We start from the raw sequence: 19,009 nt of genomic DNA, 5'->3' as shown, positions 1-19,009 counted from the left end.
AAGCTGAGTTAGTCGGGAGTGTTCTTAGCCATGTTTCATGAAAATCGGTCAACTGTGTCGCTAGGGGGTTTTTTCAAAATTTTAATTTTGTGGTTAGGTTATTCCACCATTTTCACCTATCTGGCGCACTTACCCCACAGCACAAAGCGCAGTTCTTTGTGCACTGCCGACGGACGATGAACCGCGCACAATCGCACATGGCTGCTGACCTGAAAATCACCAAACGGGCAAACGGACCGATTAAAAGGGCACTGTAATTCATGTTTTATTTCGTGAATATTGGGGTCAAAAACTTTTGAGTTGAGATACACTGCCAAGAACACTAGGTGTGTTCATTTTTAACCCCCAACGCAAAAATGCCGGGGTGTTATAAGTTTGACATGTCTGTCTGTCTGTCTGTGTGTGTGTCTGTCTGTGGCATCGTAGCTCCCAAACGAATGAACCGATTTAGATTTAGTTTTTTTTAGGGTTCCGTAGTCAACTAGGAACCCTTATAGTTTCGCCATGTCTGTCTGTCCGTCCGTCCGTCCGTCCGTCCGTCCGTCCGTCCGTCCGTCCGTCCGTCCGCGGATAATCTCAGTAACCGTTAGCACTAGAAAGCTGAAATTTGGTACCAATATGTATTTCAATCACGCCGACAAAGTGCAAAAATAAAAAATGGAAAAAAATGTTTTATTAGGGTACCCCCCCTACATGTAAAGTGGGGGCTGATTTTTTTTTTTCATTCCAACCCCAACGTGTGATATATTGTTGGATAGGTATTTAAAAATGAATAAGGGTTTACTAAGATGGTTTTTTGATAATATTAGTATTTTCTGAAATAATCGCTCCTAAAGGAAAAAAAAGTGCGTCCCCCCCCTCTAACTTTTGAACCGTATGTTTAAAAAATATGAAAAAAATCACAAAAGTAGAACTTTATAAAGACTTTCTAGGAAAATTGTTTTCAACTTGATAGGTTCAGTAGTTTTTGAGAAAAATACGGAATATAGACCGTGATTACCTTTTTGATTTTTGTCGAGCTCCCGATATTTCGACGCAGTTGCATGCATCATGATCACGGAAAACTGACGTGATCATGATGCATGCAACTGCGTCGAAATATCGGGAGCTCGACAAAAATCAAAAAGGTAATCACGGTCTATATCCCGGTCAATATAAGTCTAATGAAAATAACCGTGAATCATTCAAAACTCTTAAAAATACGGAAAACTACGGAACCCTACACTGAGCGTGGCCCGACACGCTCTTGGCCGGTTTTGTCTGAAAGCTGAAGTAGTCGGGAGTGTTCTTAGCCATGTTTCATGAAAATCGGTCCACTATGTCACGGTCGGGGCTTTTTTCAAAATTTTAATTTTGTGGTTAGGTTATGTATTGAAATGGCATACATACATACATACAACCAAGCCATTTGCTACCGTGCTACGATCCCGACAAATCACTTTCGTTTCACACACTTTCACAACATTCCTCATATATGCTTGTTGGTTTCGAGTACTTCTGACCGGGGGCCGATTTTTGAGTCTCACTGTCACTAAAATACCGGTTGAAAACGGTGAATTGCCTACTATTTTCAGTGACAATTTTCTGAATGCGAACGCCGTGAGACTCAAAAATCGGCCCCCTGGTGCCGTAGCCGAATGGCATTTCTGCGACGCGAAACAAAAACGAAAGACCGTGAAAGGTAGTCTGGCTCTGTCGCACCAATACGCACGAGCGATAGAGATAAATATATCTACGAGCGTTTCGTTTCGTGAGCGTTTGTGCCATTCGGCACCATGGCCTTATTAACCCCCGACTAGGAAATGCAATTACCGGTCGTTTTTCAAAACCGGTAATTTACCGACATAGCGTCGCAAAAACCGGTAAACCGGTAATTTCCCGGTTTTGATTTTATTTCATGAAAAATCAATATTTTCCGTCAAAATCGATAATTAAGTAGTTTTTTTAGTAGTGTTCATTAAACTACCACTTTCAAAAGACAAATATGATTAATGAAATCTTGAAAAAAGCAGGTTTTAGGACTTTGTTACAAAAAAAAAATACATTTTAGATGCTAAATCTTACAATTAGCACTCATCTTCGATAAAATCAACAAAGACACTAGAAATCATCATAGATTATTCATATAAGTATCGCGTATTTGTAATTGCGTAAAGGACAACTACAGGACCCTGGTTCTTATATCCCACCAGAAACGTGCTGTGTTACACAGCAGGTTATGTCAAATGCTGGACTGGCAGATCCCGCAAAAACAGGCAAGTTTCGTCAACGGCAAAGGTACAAACAGATCCTAAATATACGTCCATTGATAGAGATGGCTTATGAATTCAGTACTTCGATGATCCTCTGCTTCATCGACTATAGCAAAGCCTTTGACTGCATCGTTTTGTCATCAAGCATTTGGTAGCTTTCAGTGAATTGAAATTCCGTTGAAAAAGGAAACTGAATTGGCAGAGAACCTTCGAGCCCTTTTACTTTTGTAAAAGGTGTTGATAAGATTACCCGTCACCTGCCTTCGGTGAATATGTCATCAGAGAGCCTGCGGAAGCTGGGAGGGAAGAATCATCATTGGTGCGCACCAAAATAACGAATCTTCGATAGGCAGATAACACCAATTTTCTGTGGCCGCCAATGAAGCGGAAATGGTTGACAGCACTGGTAAAATGGAACGCATCAGTCTGGAAACGCATCTCAAGATTAACCACAGTAAAAACCAAGCTCATGGTGGTGGATTGTGGTAGGTAGATACAACACACAGATGCTCTTAGGCCAGTAACAGTAGATGACTTCATATACTTCGGCGCAAACATCGACAATATCGGTTCTTCTGAAAAAAAAATCAGAATACGCATAGGAATGGCCAAAAGAGTCCTAGCTACAAGGATTATCTCCATAAGTCTTGGTTCCTGAGAACCGCATGTCTCTAGAAAAACCAAAACCGGATTGGTTTACGCTCTAGTCTTCTCCATTTTCATCTACGGAGCTGAGACTTGGAGTCTGAAAAAGGCTGCAACCGCATTGACGTTTTCGAGATGTGGTGCTAGATGAAGATTTTGCAAATAACCTGAATTGCCTTCCGTACAAATGTGTCTATCTTACGCGAATTGAAAATCAACACCAGGTTATCAACCATCTGTTTACGTAGAATTTTGGAGTTTTTGGAGGGAAAAAGGCCACAACCTTGAGCAACTAATCATTACTGGCAAGGTTGATGGCTAACAATCCAGAGGTCGCAAGATGGACAGATGAGATCCTTTCTATCCTCTACACCCAACTTCAGAACCGGAACAGAAAGTCAGAATAAAACTGATTATATTGGGACTTCACGACCCTCAGCAATGAAGATACCATGGCGAGGAGGAGGGGGTCTTTTCTTAAAAGCTAATCAAATATTTAAATAACAATGAGTGAATTAATGGTCTTATCCTTCATTCGGGGTCTAAATTTGGAGTTTATAAACCCAACTGTGGATAGTGAACTGATTATCCACAGTCCAAACTTGTTGGTTTTATAGAAATCAGGATTTTTTTATCTTGGAACCGACTATGCAGGCACGCACAGTGCAGGCAACAATTTACGGCCTCTAGCCGCTGCAAGAGCTCATGCCTGATGATGGATCTCCATACTCTCCATATGCCACGAAACATGTCGGCAGACATATTGTACTTAGGTACGTTTATGAAACGACAACCAGTCATCCCTCTCGCGCGTATTGACTGTCGACGTATTACAGTGGGTAAAATATAACAGACATGTTTTCAATACCACAATATATACAAAAAATAAACGTTTTCATGTGGAAAACGAATTATTACTAAATAAAGTGATTACCAGAAGTGTTTATTTACGAAGAAACATCGACAGAAGTGCTTTTTGTAGTAATTTTTAAGTTAATTTAAATTTCGGTAAAAAACCGGTTTTTGAGTATATTTACCGGTAATTTACCGAACCCAAATTTGGCAAAATTACCGGGAAACCGGTAAACCGGTTTACCGGTTTGCATTCCCTACCCCCGACGCAAAAACGAAGGGGTGTTATAAGTTTGACGTGTCTGTCTGTGTGTATGTCTGTCTGTCTGTCTGTCTGTTTGTCTGTCTGTCTGTCTGTCTGTCTGTCTGTGTGTGTGTCTGTCTGTGGCATCGTAGCTCTCGAACGGATAAACCGATTTTGATTTAGTTTTTAGGGTTCCGTAGCCAAAATGGCAAAAACGGAACCCTTATAGTTTCGTCATGTCCGTCTGTCCGTCTGTCCGTCTGTCCGTCTGTCCGTCTGTCACAGCCGATTTACTCGGAAACTATAAGTACTACAGTGATGAAATTTGATGGGAATATGTGTTGTATGAACCGCTACAAAATTATGACACTAAATAGTAAAAAAAAAGAATTGGGGGTGGGGCCCCCATACATGTAACTGAGGGATGAAAATTTTTTTTTTCGATGTACATACCCGTGTGGGGTATCAATGGAAAGGTCTTTTAAAATGATATAAAGTTTTCTAAAAAACATTTTTCTTAAAGTGAACGGTTTTTGAGATATCAGCTCTCAAAGTCGTAAAAAGTATGTCCCCCCCCCTCTATTTTTATAACTACGGGGTATAAAATTCTAAAAAAAATAGAGGTGATGCATGCTAATTAACTCTTTCAACGATTTTTGGTTTGATCAAAGTATCTCTTATAGTTTTTGAGATAGGTTGATTTAACTGTAATTTTGGCAGGTGTATAAATTGACATAATAAGTTTATTATATTTGCTGCTACGGAACCCTTTGTGCGCGAGCCCGACTCGCACTTGGCCGGTTTTTTTGTCTGAAAGCTGAGTTAAGTAGTCGGGAGTGTTCTTAGCTATGTTTCATGAAAATCGGTTCACTAGGTCGCGGTCGGGGGTTTTTTCAAAATTTTAATTTTGTGGTTAGGTTATTGCGATATTTTCCCGATTTGGTCGAGATCGAGAAGAGATCGCCTAGGTCTTCCACCTCCAACTGACCCTCCCTTTTTACACCCTCCCCCCCCCCCCCTTTTACTTTCTTCGTACACACTTAAACTCACGTATTCTCATAAGAGGTAGGCTGTAGGTTCAAGACCCAGTGTGGGAAGGCCCCAGCTTAGGATCTAAGATCATCGCGGGAAGAGGAGAATATCGCGGGAAGACGTTGGTTCAGGGCCGCAAACGACCGATCGTTGATGACCGTTGATGATCGTTGTTGGTCGATATATTTATCCAGCAGTAGGACACAATAGACTCATAATAATATAGTTAAGGTCGGTAACGCCTATGTAACATCTCAAAGAATCCATAGGCGTGTTTACCACCAGGCGGGGCACATGCTTGTTTGCCACCGACGTAGTACCAAAAGTCCTTGTCCATGTTCGTATTTGTTATTTCGTCTATTCCGAACGTTATTGACACGTGTTAATCCCAGTCTTATGACTTGCAAGCGATCAACGAACTTCATACGCAGATCCTTAAAAATAGTAAACAATCATTAAACAATAGACACGGATCAACTGACACTCACAATTTATAAACTGAAGTAGACGTAGAATCCGGTAGGGATTCGGTCACCTACGGCCACTTCCCCAAACGACCACCATGCAAATTCCTATATAGGCCATTTCTTGGTTCGGCTGTTTCCTCGTCCGACCGTTTCCCCGATAGACCACTGTTGGAATTCTTTCTACGTCCAATTCTCCGAACGGCCACTGTGAAAATTCTTTGTTGGCCCCATTCCCCGAACGACCATCGCTAAAATTATATCCAACTAGCCAGTTAGTATGGATCGGGTCACCTACGGCCAGACCGTCAAGGAACAAAAAGTAATGAGTCGCTATTAGGTCTATATTTCAATATTTTTTACATGGAATTTATCCATACCAATATTATAAATGGAAAAGTGTGTGTGTCTGATTGTTTGTCCGTCTTTCACGGCAAAACAGAGCGACGAATTGACGTGATTTTTTAAGTGGATTTAGTTGAAGGGATGGAGAGTGACATAGGCTACTTTGTGTCTCTTTCTAACGCGAGCGAAGCCGCGGGCAAAAGCTAGTTTAATATAAACAACTTGTGCCTTCTTAGTTATTCTTATCGATTTATTTTGAGTAGAATGTTGGTTGATTAAATTTACAAATAGTGCGAAAAGGACGGCCTCACGTAATATGCTTTGTGCCGCTACCGTTCTTGCTCGCCGCTTACATTTATTTTATTTAAAATTACTGCTTAGCCCACTTTCAGGAAATACCTTGTTTGGACTACAGTAGAGTACAGGATGTTTACTGTTTATTAGTCATCTGCAATAATAATGCAAAGGTAATACTGAGCAGCACATTGTAAAAATGGGACTAACCTAGAAATCGCAGTTAACTCCCCCTAGAAAATGTCAAGGTCAGACAGTTACATGTGATATATGTGTGTGAAACAGACATTATTACGGTAGATATAGATACGTATGTACGTACGAACATGCAGATCAAATTGATTTCACACCACCTGCCCTATATTGCCGAGCAAACCTAAGGAATAAATAACTTAAATAAGAAAGGCATCTTCGGGGCCGCCTCAAATTATCTGCTGGCTATGCCAGTTATCCGGGAGATTAAATCGTGACGACACCTGACTAGGCCGGGGGTACACTGGGATGGCCATTCGTGATCTAATGAGACACTCTGAAAGGTTACGACAGATGTCGCTAACTCCAACCTGTGTTTTGATTTGACAGTGACAGGAGGCGGTTGTAATGGCGGCAATGGCGCGCGGCGTGATAAAACGTCAGCTTGCTTCCTCATTATTGATGATCTGATCAATGATTTTCGATATACATATTTATTATTATCAAATTGTTTGTGACGCATGTACATGCGCCTGATGCGACATCATCCATATATACATACACATCATGTCAGAACTTTGTTCACTATGTAGGAGAATTATCGGATATAAATGGGCAAGATTTTTATTTCGCCGGCTATGTATAGCTATGTATAGCCAAATGCACAAACACTTACGCTAACATCATTATCGCAGCTAGCTCTATCGATCTTTGTGCGAAAGACCCATACTGCGTTTCGATTGGAGTCTAGCATCAGCGATTATCATTTTGGCTAGGCCGGCAGAAATTCAAAGACAATATTTTGAGAAGAAAACGTTTTCATAGCAATTTGACCTAAAAATACCTTTATGAGTTCAACGAATGACAAGAATTTGCTGTAAACATGTTTGTTTTGTCTTATGAACTACATGAGAAGCAAGACAGTGTCATGTTTAGATGTATGAGATCTTTGTTTTCAAATTGTGCGCAAATCTATTTGTCGTTTCCTTCTCACAATAATATGAACTTATTCGATATTTTGAGTAGAAAAAAAACCGGCCAAGAGCGTGTCGGGCACGCTCAGTGTAGGGTTCCGTAGTTTTCCGTATTTTTCTCAAAAACTACTGAACCTATCAAGTTCAAAACAATTTTCCTAGAAAGTCTTTATAAAGTTCTACTTTTGTGATTTTTTTCATATTTTTTAAACATATGGTTCAAAAGTAAGAGGGGGGGGGACGCACTTTTTTTTCCTTTAGGAGCGATTATTTCCGAAAATATTAATATTATCAAAAAACGATCTTAGTAAACCCTTATTCATTTTTAAATACCTATCCAACAATATATCACACGTTGGGGTTGGAATGAAAAAAAATATCAGCCCCCACTTTACATGTATGGGGGGTACCCAAATAAAAAATTTTTTCCATTTTTTATTTTTGCACTTTGTTGCCGTGATTGATATACATATTGGTACCAAATTTCAGCTTTCTAGTGCTTACGGTTACTGAGATTATCCGCGGACGGACGGACGGACGGACGGACGGACGGACGGACGGACGGACGGACGGACGGACGGACGGACGGACAGACAGACATGGCGAAACTATAAGGGTTCCTAGTTGACTACGGAACCCTAAAAAACACAAAAGTAGAACTTTATAAAGACTTTCTAGGAAAATTGTTTTGAACTTGATAGGTTCAGTAGTTTTTGAGAAAAATACGAAAAACTACGGAACCCTACACTGAGCGTGGCCCGACACGCTCTTGGCCGGTTTTTTTTTATCTGTCGCGTTATCGGCCAATCAGAGACGGTTATTACAAACAATTGGTTGCTAGGTAATTCGATGTTGATACAACGGTGAACGACTCTATTAACATTAATTTTATTAACTTGCATGAATGATGATATTTCCGTCAATTGATGATGAAGATGATGACTCGTAGAAAAAGTATTGTATACAATAGTGATATAATTAAGCTTTTCACTCTCGTACCGTACTATTAGGCCACTCAGCAAGCTTCGTGGCCTAAACATGGTACTCGACTGAAAGGCTTTGTATTATATCACGATTGTATAAAATACTATTTCTTACAAGGAGCAACGGTGTTAAACGTTCGTTTAAAGTGTTCAAACACAACAAATTTAAAACTCACTGTAACATGATACAGTTTCATAAAATGTATACCTTATTATGGTACGCCTTCAGTCAGTTTAGTTGAGGTATCCATGTTACTGTGAAATTGCGGGCTTTCAGGATGCATGTAATGCGTTTGAAATTGCCTCCCAGGCTAAAACTTTCCAGGGAATCCAAAATCACAAATGAGTTGGGATGATAATTATTGTGATTTAGTTTACAATAGCTATCTACTAAACAACATTTCAGGTTCAGAACACGTGAGGTATTTGGCGGTCGCAGCCCGGGAAGCCTGTTACTGCCGCCCGCGCAGCGCAGCCTACATTTAAATGGCGCAGTCGGTAGACTACAATAGGTATAAATGTAGACAATGCGTACACATCAGAATTCATAAAATACCGATGTACGTATCACAGACAGACATAAGATTATCACAACCACACATACTTTCGCATAATCGGGGTTCATAACTAAGAATTTAAATTAAGAAGCGTATAGGTACTTTATGGTGTAAGGGTCAGTTGGAAGTGGATGACCTAGGCGAACTTTTCTTAACCAAATCGTGGAAATATTGCAAAAAGGTCAGGTCAGTACTCGAAACCGACAAGCATACATGAGAAACGTTATGAAAGTGTGAAGCGAAAGTGGTTTGTCAGGATTGTGGCAAATGGAAATCCGTGATCTCTGCCTACCCCTCTGGGAAACGGGCGTGCTTGTATCTATGTATGTATATAGACTTTATGGTGTCAAAAAATAATGGTAATGAAAAACCATAGCGTAGACATTTTTCAATTTCTGCAAGTGACACAAACTGGGCCCTGTGTGCCCAAGCCGGGAGCATCCCTTAAACACCTCACTCAGCCCCGAGCTACGAACGAGACTGCCGTCTGTCTGTCCCGATTCCATATAAGGTTAGTACACTGATTAACTATCTTCAAAACTTAATACTGTTGCCGATAAAAGCTGAATTACACTTGCAAGTTTTGAGACGTTTCTTTTTGTTCTGTTTCGTTTTCTTTCAACCCCTTATTTGCCAAGAGTGGCACTGAAGCTTTAGTGGTTCCATGTGTTCTGCCTACCCCTTTATTGGATACAGGCGTGATTGTATGTATGTATGTAAGTTTTGAGACGCAACTATGGGTAAGAGTGAGTGGCGAATATCTGCATCTCTTTCTTGCATATACCTTTGTTTCAAAACATACAGCTATAACTTACAGGTGTAACTTCAGCTAAGATGTTGTGCCATGGGTTAGACATACTGCAACACGATTGCAACTTGTATGGAAACTGCGCGACGGCTATAAAGTTGAGTACAATTCCCATATTTCCTAATAAGTATGTGAGCGAGTTTAGTAAAACGTCTCACTTTCTCGATTGCTATAAAGCCGCTGTGTCAGTTTATTCAATATAGTGCAAATATTTTATGACAATTAAACGTGTAATGAGATTAATGTGAGACCTCAGATTTTGCTCAAATTTCTTATTTTAGAGTATTTCAAAATAATATTAACTTAATATATGTAGTTACATACTTACCTAAAATCCTCTTCTGTTTAAACTTATGAGACTTTCCTCCGCGCTGCTGCTCTTCAGATGCCCTATTTCCTGAACTCTAGAGACACTTATATAACTCTTGTGGTCTATTTGCAGATTAAACATTCAGTAATAAGACTTTAAATTCGAATTACACGCGCAATAAGTTTCAACAGAGTATTGTAGTAAGATCAAAATCATCATCATCCTCCTTGCGTTATCCCGGCATTTGCCACGGCTCATGGGAGCCTGGGGTCTGCTTTGACAACTAATCCCAAGATTTGGCGTAAGCACTAGTTTTTACGAAAGCGACTCCCATCTGACCTTCCAACCCGAAGGGTAAACTAGACCTTATTGGAATCAGTCCGGTTTCCTCGCGATGTTTTCCTTCACCGAAAAGCGACTGGCAAATAGTAAATGATATTTCGCACATAAATTCCGAAAAACTTATTGGTGCGAGCCGGGATTAGAACCCGCGACCTCCGGAACGAAAGTCGCACGTACTTACCGCTAGGCTACCGCTATGCAGTAAGATCAAAAGTGAAGATGATTATTTGTTTACACATTACGCATTTGAAATTCCTATAAACACCACCAGGATGCCGTTTTCCCGCCCACCCAGCACCACAACCGTGTGGCACCGTTTCACCGCCCGAGGCGTCAACCTCAGGGTACAGGATTTGACTACAGACTTCTATGAACCAGCTGTGACATTACTGAGAACGTACTTTACTAGAGATGAACCCCCTTGCAAGTATATTGGTGAGTTTCGTCCTTACTACTACTGGCCTTAGCGTCTATTTCTGACGATTTATGGTCCGAGAGACATCGCTTTTGATGACTAAAGAGACCTATGCGAGAGCGACATATTTTGCCACATAGTTGACAAGGGAAGCTTGCAACCGATTGCGACGTTTCGCTATGGTATCTTCTTTCCCTTTTGTCAGCAATTGCCGCAAACCAGGTCTCATCGACGAACTTGCGACCATCTCCAACGCACTTTCGCCACTCCGTCCGCTTCTCCGCAAGCTTCATCATTATACTACTGTTAATTGTTGGTAAGACCCGTGAGGGTTTAGGATTTGACTCCAGACTTCTATGAGACAGCTGTGACATTACTGAGGGTTACATTTTACTAGAGATGAGGCTCCTTGCAAATATATTGGTAATTTTAATCAATTATACTGTCATGAGCAGTGTTGTAAGGATATCTCAGGGTCCATGATTTGACTCCACACTTCTATGAATAGGCTATGTGATGCCTGTGACGTTGCTGAAGACGTATTTCATTAGAGATGAGCCGCCTTGAAAGTATATTGGTGAGCTTAATCAATTATAGAGGTATTACCACAAACAGTGTTGATAGGATCTTTGAGGGCTCAGGGATCCGAGGGTTCATAGTTTGACTTCCGGACTTCTATGAGTCATGACATTGCTGTGGTCGTATTTCACCAGGAATGAGCCTCTTTGCAAGTATATTGGCAAGTTACATTTAAGTTATACAGTGGATAGGCTCCCTGAGGGTTCAGGATTTTACTCCAGTCAGACCTCTTCAGGTTGTAACATTGCTGAGGACATATTTCACTAGGGATGAACCTCCTTACAAGTTATATTGGACTTAATGAGTTAAACTTTTTGTAGGCTCCTTGAGAGTCCAGAATTTAACTTCAGATCTGTGCAAACTAAACTTCATCATTGGTACTTTTCGGCTTTTTGATCGTCCGAAAAAAGGATTGACCGAAAAATAACAGTTTCAGCGAGTATATTAAAAGCTATAAGTTAAAATAACGTAATAATTTACCTTAAATTCCTCAGGCATCGAGAAGTACCCATCAGCGATGCAGGAGCTGGAACAGCTGTGGCGCAAGACGCTGAACGACAACGTGTCGTTAGTGTGCGTCACTGACGACGGAGTCGTCGTTGGCGCTAACGTGCTCGCCGTCGTCTGTAAAGAGGACAAGGATGAACCCTTCCAGGTTAGTGACTTAATTCCGAACGACAGTGTGTTGTTTATATACGCCACGGATCATGGCGTTGTCGGTGTCAACTTGCTGGCGTGGCGGTCGTCTGTTAAGAGGACCCTTTCCAAAGTGGGTTCTAATGCCAAGAATGACAACGTATCGTTGTTGTCGTCGGACTACGGAATACTTAGTTGTTGGTGTCAACGAGCTTTCGGTCGTCTGTAAGGAGACAAGGACGAGCCTTTCCAGGTGGGTCTTACTCGTAAATTCTTAATACCAAAGAACAACAACGCGTCGTTGGCATAATGGATGAGGAGGTCGTTGTTGTTGTCAACGTGCATGACAGCAGTCTTTATATAATTATGTAGATAAATGTATCAATGTATCACGAACGAGCTTAGGGTTGCTCCTATAGACAGTAAAAGTTAGTCGTTATGTCTTACAAATGACTCTATTTAGTGTATGATTTGAGAACATAGGTATTTATTCATAACAACAAGTAATACTATTAAATTAAAACGGGACTTAATCGCGTAAAACTTACGTTTTATATTTAACCCGACGTTTCGGACATGACATTACGTCCGTGGTCACGGGTAGACTGGCTGGGAGTTGTATCAACATCTTCTAGCTGTACGAGTTTTTCGAACTACCCGCACTTGATTGTCATCAGTCACTTTTACGCTAGGGTTGCCACTCTGCCTACATACAACACTCACGACATCCGATGGTATGAGACGGGAAGTTTTCTCACGTTTACACTTGCTAATCACTGGATTCCACGAAGATGAAATCCCTTGCCCTTCATTTTGATTGAAATTACGAATTGTGTTAGTTTAAATCAATATAACAAGTAATACATTGGGAATTCAAGCCGCACGTCATCCTTTAGTCCCAAAAACTTTGCAGAGGTATTTTAGAGACTAGAGTCCTATAGAGACTTAAATTTCAGCAGTCTAATGAACTATCTTCTAATTTAATGGCCTATTTTAGACATCAGCTAGCTTTTAAGTTTAGTCTTAGTTTCTTATATAATTATGTCAATATAAATAAAATAAAATAAATAATACTTAAATAAATAAATACATACTTATATACATAGAAAACATCCATGACTCAGGAACAAATATCTGTGTTCATCGCACAAATAAATGCCCTTACCGGGATTCGAACCCAGGACCGCGGCTTAGCAGGCAGGGTCACTACCGACTGAGCCAGACCGGTCGTCATATGTTCATGTAAATAAAGATATTAAGAGCATTTAATATTATTTGCAGACGGACGATAAAATCTGGGCGCAGCTATTCGGCGCCGTGGACCTGGTGACCCGAGGAGTGGACGTGTTCGAGAAGTATGGCGTGGACAAGTATCTGACGGCGTACGGATTGGTGGTAGACCCGGAGTGGAGGGGGCTCGGTGTTGCCAAGGAGATCCTGAAGGCTAGGTATCAATGACGACACGTTGTCGTGAGGAGTAGTGTTAGAGAAGCACGGCGTAGACAAGTACCTGGCCTGGTGAAAGACCCCGAGTGGGAGCTCGGCGTCGCCAAGGAGATCCTGAAGGCTAGGTATGAATGACGACACGTTGTCAAGCAGTAGTGTTAGAGAAGCACGCCGTGGACAAGTACCTGACCTAGTGAAAGACCCCGAGTGAAGGGGGCTCGGCGTCGCCAAGGAGATCCTGAAGGCTAGGTATGAATGACGACACGTTGTCGTTAGCAGTAGTGTTAGAGAAGCACGCCGTGGACAAGTACCTGACCTGACCTAGTGAAAGACCCCGAGTGAAGGGGGCTCGGCGTCGCCAAGGAGATCCTGAAGGCTAGGTATGAATGACGACACGTTGTCGTTAGCAGTAGTGTTAGAGAAGCACGGCGTGGACAAATACCTGACCTAGTGAAAGACCCCGAGTGAAGGGGGCTCGGCGTCGCCAAGGAGATCCTGAGGGTTAGGTATGAAAATGACGACACGTTGTCGTGAGGAGTAGCCGTGTTAGGGAAGTACGGCGTGAAAAAATACCTGACCTGATAGTAGACTCAGAGTGGAGGGGGGGGGGGGGGGTATCAAGGTGATCCTGAAGGATCCTGTCTATGTCACATAAGCTGCGATTTCACTTAGTATTCTGAGCGAGCATTCGTTCGTTCGTGCACCGATGTATGGAAGACATGGAAGTCAAGTGTTTTCATCTGCGCAACGAACAAATGCTCGGTCAGAACTGTTCGGAAGACTAAGTGAAAACGCAGCTCTAGGAAAATAAAGTGAAAGAAATTCCCCCTAGTATGGGTACTTACATGTATAATTGTATAATGTGGTATGAATAATTCGTTATATTATAATTCTATTCTTAAATTGCAGATTTCATTTAAGTATAAGTAATTTTTGTTGCATTATTTGTTTAATAAATAAGGAGAACGACACCATATCTCATTACTATTGATTCCTTTGCGATTAGAATTCCATTTCACGCGTTATCCGCGCCACAAAATTCCTTCTTTATTGAGTTCCTTATTCTACATGCTTGCATAGTCCCGAGCAGAGTAGACTATGAAGAAAATCAGTAACGTAGCAAAGATAACCACAAAATTAAAAATTAAAAAAAAAACCACGACCGCGACGTAGTGGACCGATTTTCATAAAACATGGCAAAGCACACTCCCGACTAACTCAGCTTTCAGACAAAAAAAAAAACTAAGTGTAAATCGGTTCATCCGTTCAGGAGCTACGATGCCACAGACAGACATACACACAGACAGGTAGACAGACACGTCAAACTTATAACACCCCGTCGTTTTTGCGTCGAGGGTTATCTACCTAGACATATAAATAAATAAATAATAATACATTGACGATAGACGCCGATGGAATCGCAGTCTGGCTCAGTCTCGATGACGATATTGTCGTAAGCATTTGTGCATTTGGCTACGTACCCAGATGAAGAACACAGGGGCGTTATGCAGGTTATGGGTTATACTCCATTCACACGTAATATGTGTTATATGTGTTATGTGAATTTAACATAATCGTTTTCTTTTAATCCCTTAATGACAAGAGTGGTACTGAAACTTAAGTAGTTTCATGTGCGCTGCCTACCCCTTTAAGGAATATAGGCGTAATGTATGTAGATGTATCTAACGAACGACAACAGTACAAGTTTGGATACACCTTAAGCAACGTCGGTACTATGGTTCCGTATAGCTTCTCCCGGCTCTCGTTGGTATTGCAATAGCAGTGGGAATGCAATCAGCATATAAATAGATAATGGCTTCCATTCCTTGACATTTCTCTCATCGAGCTTTTCTTATTTACGTTAGGGTGGGGATTTCTAACCGCTGTTATTAAAGCTATAATTGTTTAACATTTAATAAAGTAATTATACATGTAATATGTACTTCTTAATAGATCATATTTAACACGTGATTAGTGTTAAACGTCACAATTTCGTTTTCTGTCAACCCCTTATTTGCCAAGAGTGGCACTGAAACTTGAATAGTTTCACGTGTTCTGCCTACCCCTTCATGGGATACAGGCGTTGGCATGGCAGGATTGTATGTATGTTGTTGTATGTTAACACTAATTTAATAAATACAATTTTTTTCAAAAGTACAAGACAATCATGCCATTCATTTTTATAGTTACCGTAAAACTAGGTTTTAGCCGGGTCCACACAGAGTGAGGCAATGTTCTCGGGCATAAATATTCAATGTAGACGTGCCTACAGTCAAGCAAAACGTGCGTGTTGCCTCGGCCAGGCCTACGTCACTCGCTCGCGATCGCGCGTTAAGTGTGACCTACCCGCTAGCAGTTGCCTCGAGGTAACAAGTGGCCGACAGGCGCCACGCGCCCGCCTGTGTAGTCGCGTGGCATGTACCTACTATTCTTCTGAATTTTACGTAGTAACTTGTAAGTATTAGTTAAATAAAGCGTATCTGTCGTTTTGCGGGCAAGTGAAGGATTTTTTACGTTAGTAACTTATTAATAATCTGTGCCTCGGCTGAACACTTGCCTTGCCCTGCGTGGACCCAGCTATTATACCTACTTTTGTTGTGTGTTTGAGCACTTACCACCTGGAGACTTCGAGCCTTCGGAATCTCCCCCTATTCTGCTGGGTTTTTGGTCAGCTAGGGACCTTGCTCCGAATTTAAGAATACATTAATTATTCGGATCCCAAAACTGACGTTTCGTAAATAAGTAAACACGTACACGTCCTCCTTGTATGTCAGAATGTCAGATAAGAAAAAAAATCATAAGTAGGCCAACCAAAAAGTTTATATGCCACTTTGACAGATTTTGACTTATACTGACAATCACTTTCATAGTTATTTATTTACTTACATTTAATTAGTAATCTGGCTAAATGTTTATATTTATTTGAATCTATTCTTTATCCTAATCAAAAATGGGGCCAAAAACAAAATCTCAGCGAAAGTGCTTATGCGACACAGCTCATGTTGTGAGAAAAATCACAGGTCATCCACCGCCTTTAAAAGATACCGAAATCAACAAGATCAGACTTGGACTGTTTACGGAGAAAAACTCTGATGGCTCTGGATATTTAGTACTAAGAGGGAACGATATTTATGACCGATATACAAGGAGAATCACAGACAGCGATATAAGAGCAATATGCTACTATATCAATGAGCTGCCACGAAGAATTACCAAGCTGGACTTGTGCTACAACCAGATCACAGATGTCGGCTTTTATAAATTATTAAAGAAACTGCTGGTTAAGGGTCGATCTAGCTTGATAAACTTGAACATTATGAACAACGAATTAACAGAGTTATCCATGCTTAGACTGGCTAATTACGCCAAATTTATCAAACTGAAATATTTAAGAATCAACGGCAATGATATTGGCACTAAGGGTGGAGAGTATTTTGCAAAGTTTTTAAGAGAAAATGCAAGCGTAGAGTTCTGTGACATAGGAGAGACAGGGCAGACCTTAACTAGCGTCGCTCATCTAGTCACAGCCTTAAGAACGGACCAGGGAACAAACAAGACAGTAAAGGTGTTAGATTTTAGTAGAATAATACCTTTATTTAACCGATATTCATATGAATCAAAATGGCTGGCTTATCACATTGAATATTTATTGGAAAGAAATGAAACCTTAATTGAATTGCATCTTCAAAAAAATCAATTCATTGGACACGACATGGAGTACTTTGTCAGGGGTTTAAAATGCAATAAAACTTTGTTATATTTAGATTTGGGGTTTAATAGCATAGGTGAGTACGGGGCCGAATTACTTGGGAAATATTTAGCCGAAAATCCTAACCTAATTCTTCTAAATTTGGCGGGAAACGATATAAAAGATACTGGAGCGCGCGCTTTAAGTTTCGGGTTGCCATACTCAAAAATTCGAGCCCTAGATGTAAGTCGTAACAGGATTAATGAGCGGGGAATTCTGGATTTGCTTAATTCGGTAAAAAAACCCTATTATTTAAGGTTTTTAAATATTTGGGGAAATAAAATCGGTCATGTGGCCTGTGAAGTTATTGAGAGAATGTTGATGAGTGGGGCGTTATTTCAACATACGATTGACGTCCAAGTATACGAAGTGGACGAAGTTTTGCACGCAGCATATTACCCGAATCCTTCTAATCGAGACAAACACTTTTATTATTGTGAATTAGACTTTGGCTACGCGCAGCCGATATATCATATTAAAAGAAATGTTATTCATGAGAAAGCACCGGTAAAAGTTGATTGTAAACACCGACAGAAATTGGATAAAGTGTATAATACTATTAGGGCACTAAAACTGTAAAATATTTTGATTTTTTTTAGTAATTTGTAATAAATTATTTGCCTTTTGAATCGTTTATTTTACCTTATTACTTGCCTTTTGTGTTACTTATGTGTGGCTTTCCATCAGAGAATGTTGCTTATGCACATGTCGCATAAAGGACTCTCTAAGAGTTTCTACTGGAAGGTATGCAACTATGCACTGTATCTTTTAGCTGCTTGGTTTTTAGTCATCTTTTGAATTCTACTTAGCGTAAGTATACTATTTTATCTCTTTTTATGATTTCTTATTATTTATTTCTTTGGATTTTTTCGTCAAGTCACTGGAATAACTTCATTTATATTTTCATCTTTGTGACTAATGACCGTTAATACTTCTGTTTTTCAACGGTTTTTTACATTTACAGAATCAGCCTCTGCCGCAGTCTCGGCATCAAAGTGACTGCAACAGTCTTCACAGCCAAGGCTTCGCAAGTAGCAGCCAAGAAGGCAGGGTTCGTTGACCTCTACGAAATTACCTACGATGAGCTGGCTAAGAAGGGATGCGTTTTTCCTGGGATTCAGGAGGACACACAATCCTCTAAGCTAATGGCTTTAGTCATTGATGAAAATTAAAAGTTATTTTATTCTTTTCAGATTATATATTATAGGAATGTACCTACGTTTTAAAAGTGTACCTGTTTATTATATAAGCTATGGAAATGTAAAATATTTATTTGCGGATGTAATGAATAATAAAGTTGGAAAAGTAAATTGGTGGATTTATTTTTACGCCCTCTGCGAGGCAATAGCTGTAACTATGTATGAGCGACATCTGTGGTGGAAAAATATTTATTTGCGGATGTAATGAATAATACAGTTGGAAAAGTAAATTTGGTGGATTTATTTTTACGCCCTCTGCGAGACAATAGCTGTAACTATGTATGAGCGACATCTGTGGTGGAAAAGCGTAACTATGAAATTCTATGTAAAGTTACACATCGTCCTCACTAGTTGTCGCTATGACGAAGCTACAAATAAATTTAATACGTCCTTTTTATAATTATTTGTTAATAATGTACTCAGTGTAATTAATAATTGCAAAAATTGGTTTTTATTGAAAAAACATTGTGATCCTTGAAAATTAATATTATATTTGATGAAAATGGGGAGCTTCTATCCTTGTACCTGGTAATACTAGAAGCAAAATGGCGTCGCGTTGTGTCTAAAATGAAATGTCAAACGGTTGTTGACTCCCGTTGCGGGTGAACTCGCAGCGCCTGTGAGATTGATAGATTTATTAAAATTCAAATAAATCCTGGCATTAAAAATCCAGATTGCGTTTATGGTAAACT

General features: G+C 40.2%; 2 protein-coding genes across 3 annotated transcripts in view; one reads left to right on the top strand and one right to left on the bottom strand.

The window, feature by feature from the left end:
* LOC125240323 (ankyrin-3-like) overlaps window positions 1-11,801 on the bottom strand; it is a 37,541-nt gene extending 25,740 nt beyond the window's left edge. The window contains exons 1-2 of one of the 2 annotated variants that reach the window (XM_048148207.1): window positions 11,769-11,801; window positions 134-209 (exon numbers count right to left, since the gene is read on the bottom strand). In XM_048148207.1, coding sequence (XP_048004164.1) covers window positions 134-209; window positions 11,769-11,786 — 94 coding nt within the window. In that variant the 5' untranslated portion in view covers window positions 11,787-11,801. Of the gene's footprint in view, window positions 1-133; window positions 210-1,389; window positions 1,411-11,768 lie in introns of those variants that run through there. The other variant, XM_048148208.1, reaches the window with a different exon arrangement.
* A 4,426-nt stretch (window positions 11,802-16,227) lies between these two features.
* LOC125240324 (leucine-rich repeat-containing protein 34-like) lies at window positions 16,228-17,747 on the top strand. Its single transcript, XM_048148211.1, has one exon. It carries the CDS (start codon window positions 16,321-16,323, stop codon window positions 17,695-17,697), a length of 1,377 nt encoding a protein of 458 aa, XP_048004168.1. The 5' UTR covers window positions 16,228-16,320; the 3' UTR covers window positions 17,698-17,747.
* Window positions 17,748-19,009: the final 1,262 nt, after the last annotated feature.

This window comes from Leguminivora glycinivorella, chromosome 27, assembly GCF_023078275.1.
Source record: "Leguminivora glycinivorella isolate SPB_JAAS2020 chromosome 27, LegGlyc_1.1, whole genome shotgun sequence".
Taxonomy (NCBI): Eukaryota; Metazoa; Arthropoda; class Insecta; order Lepidoptera; family Tortricidae; genus Leguminivora; species Leguminivora glycinivorella.
This window is presented reverse-complemented; position numbering and strand designations above follow the sequence as displayed.

Coding starts and splice junctions, on each gene's coding strand:
- LOC125240324 (XM_048148211.1), top strand. CDS start 16,321: ATGGGGCCAAAAACAAAATCTCAGCGAAAGTGCTTATGCGACACAGCT.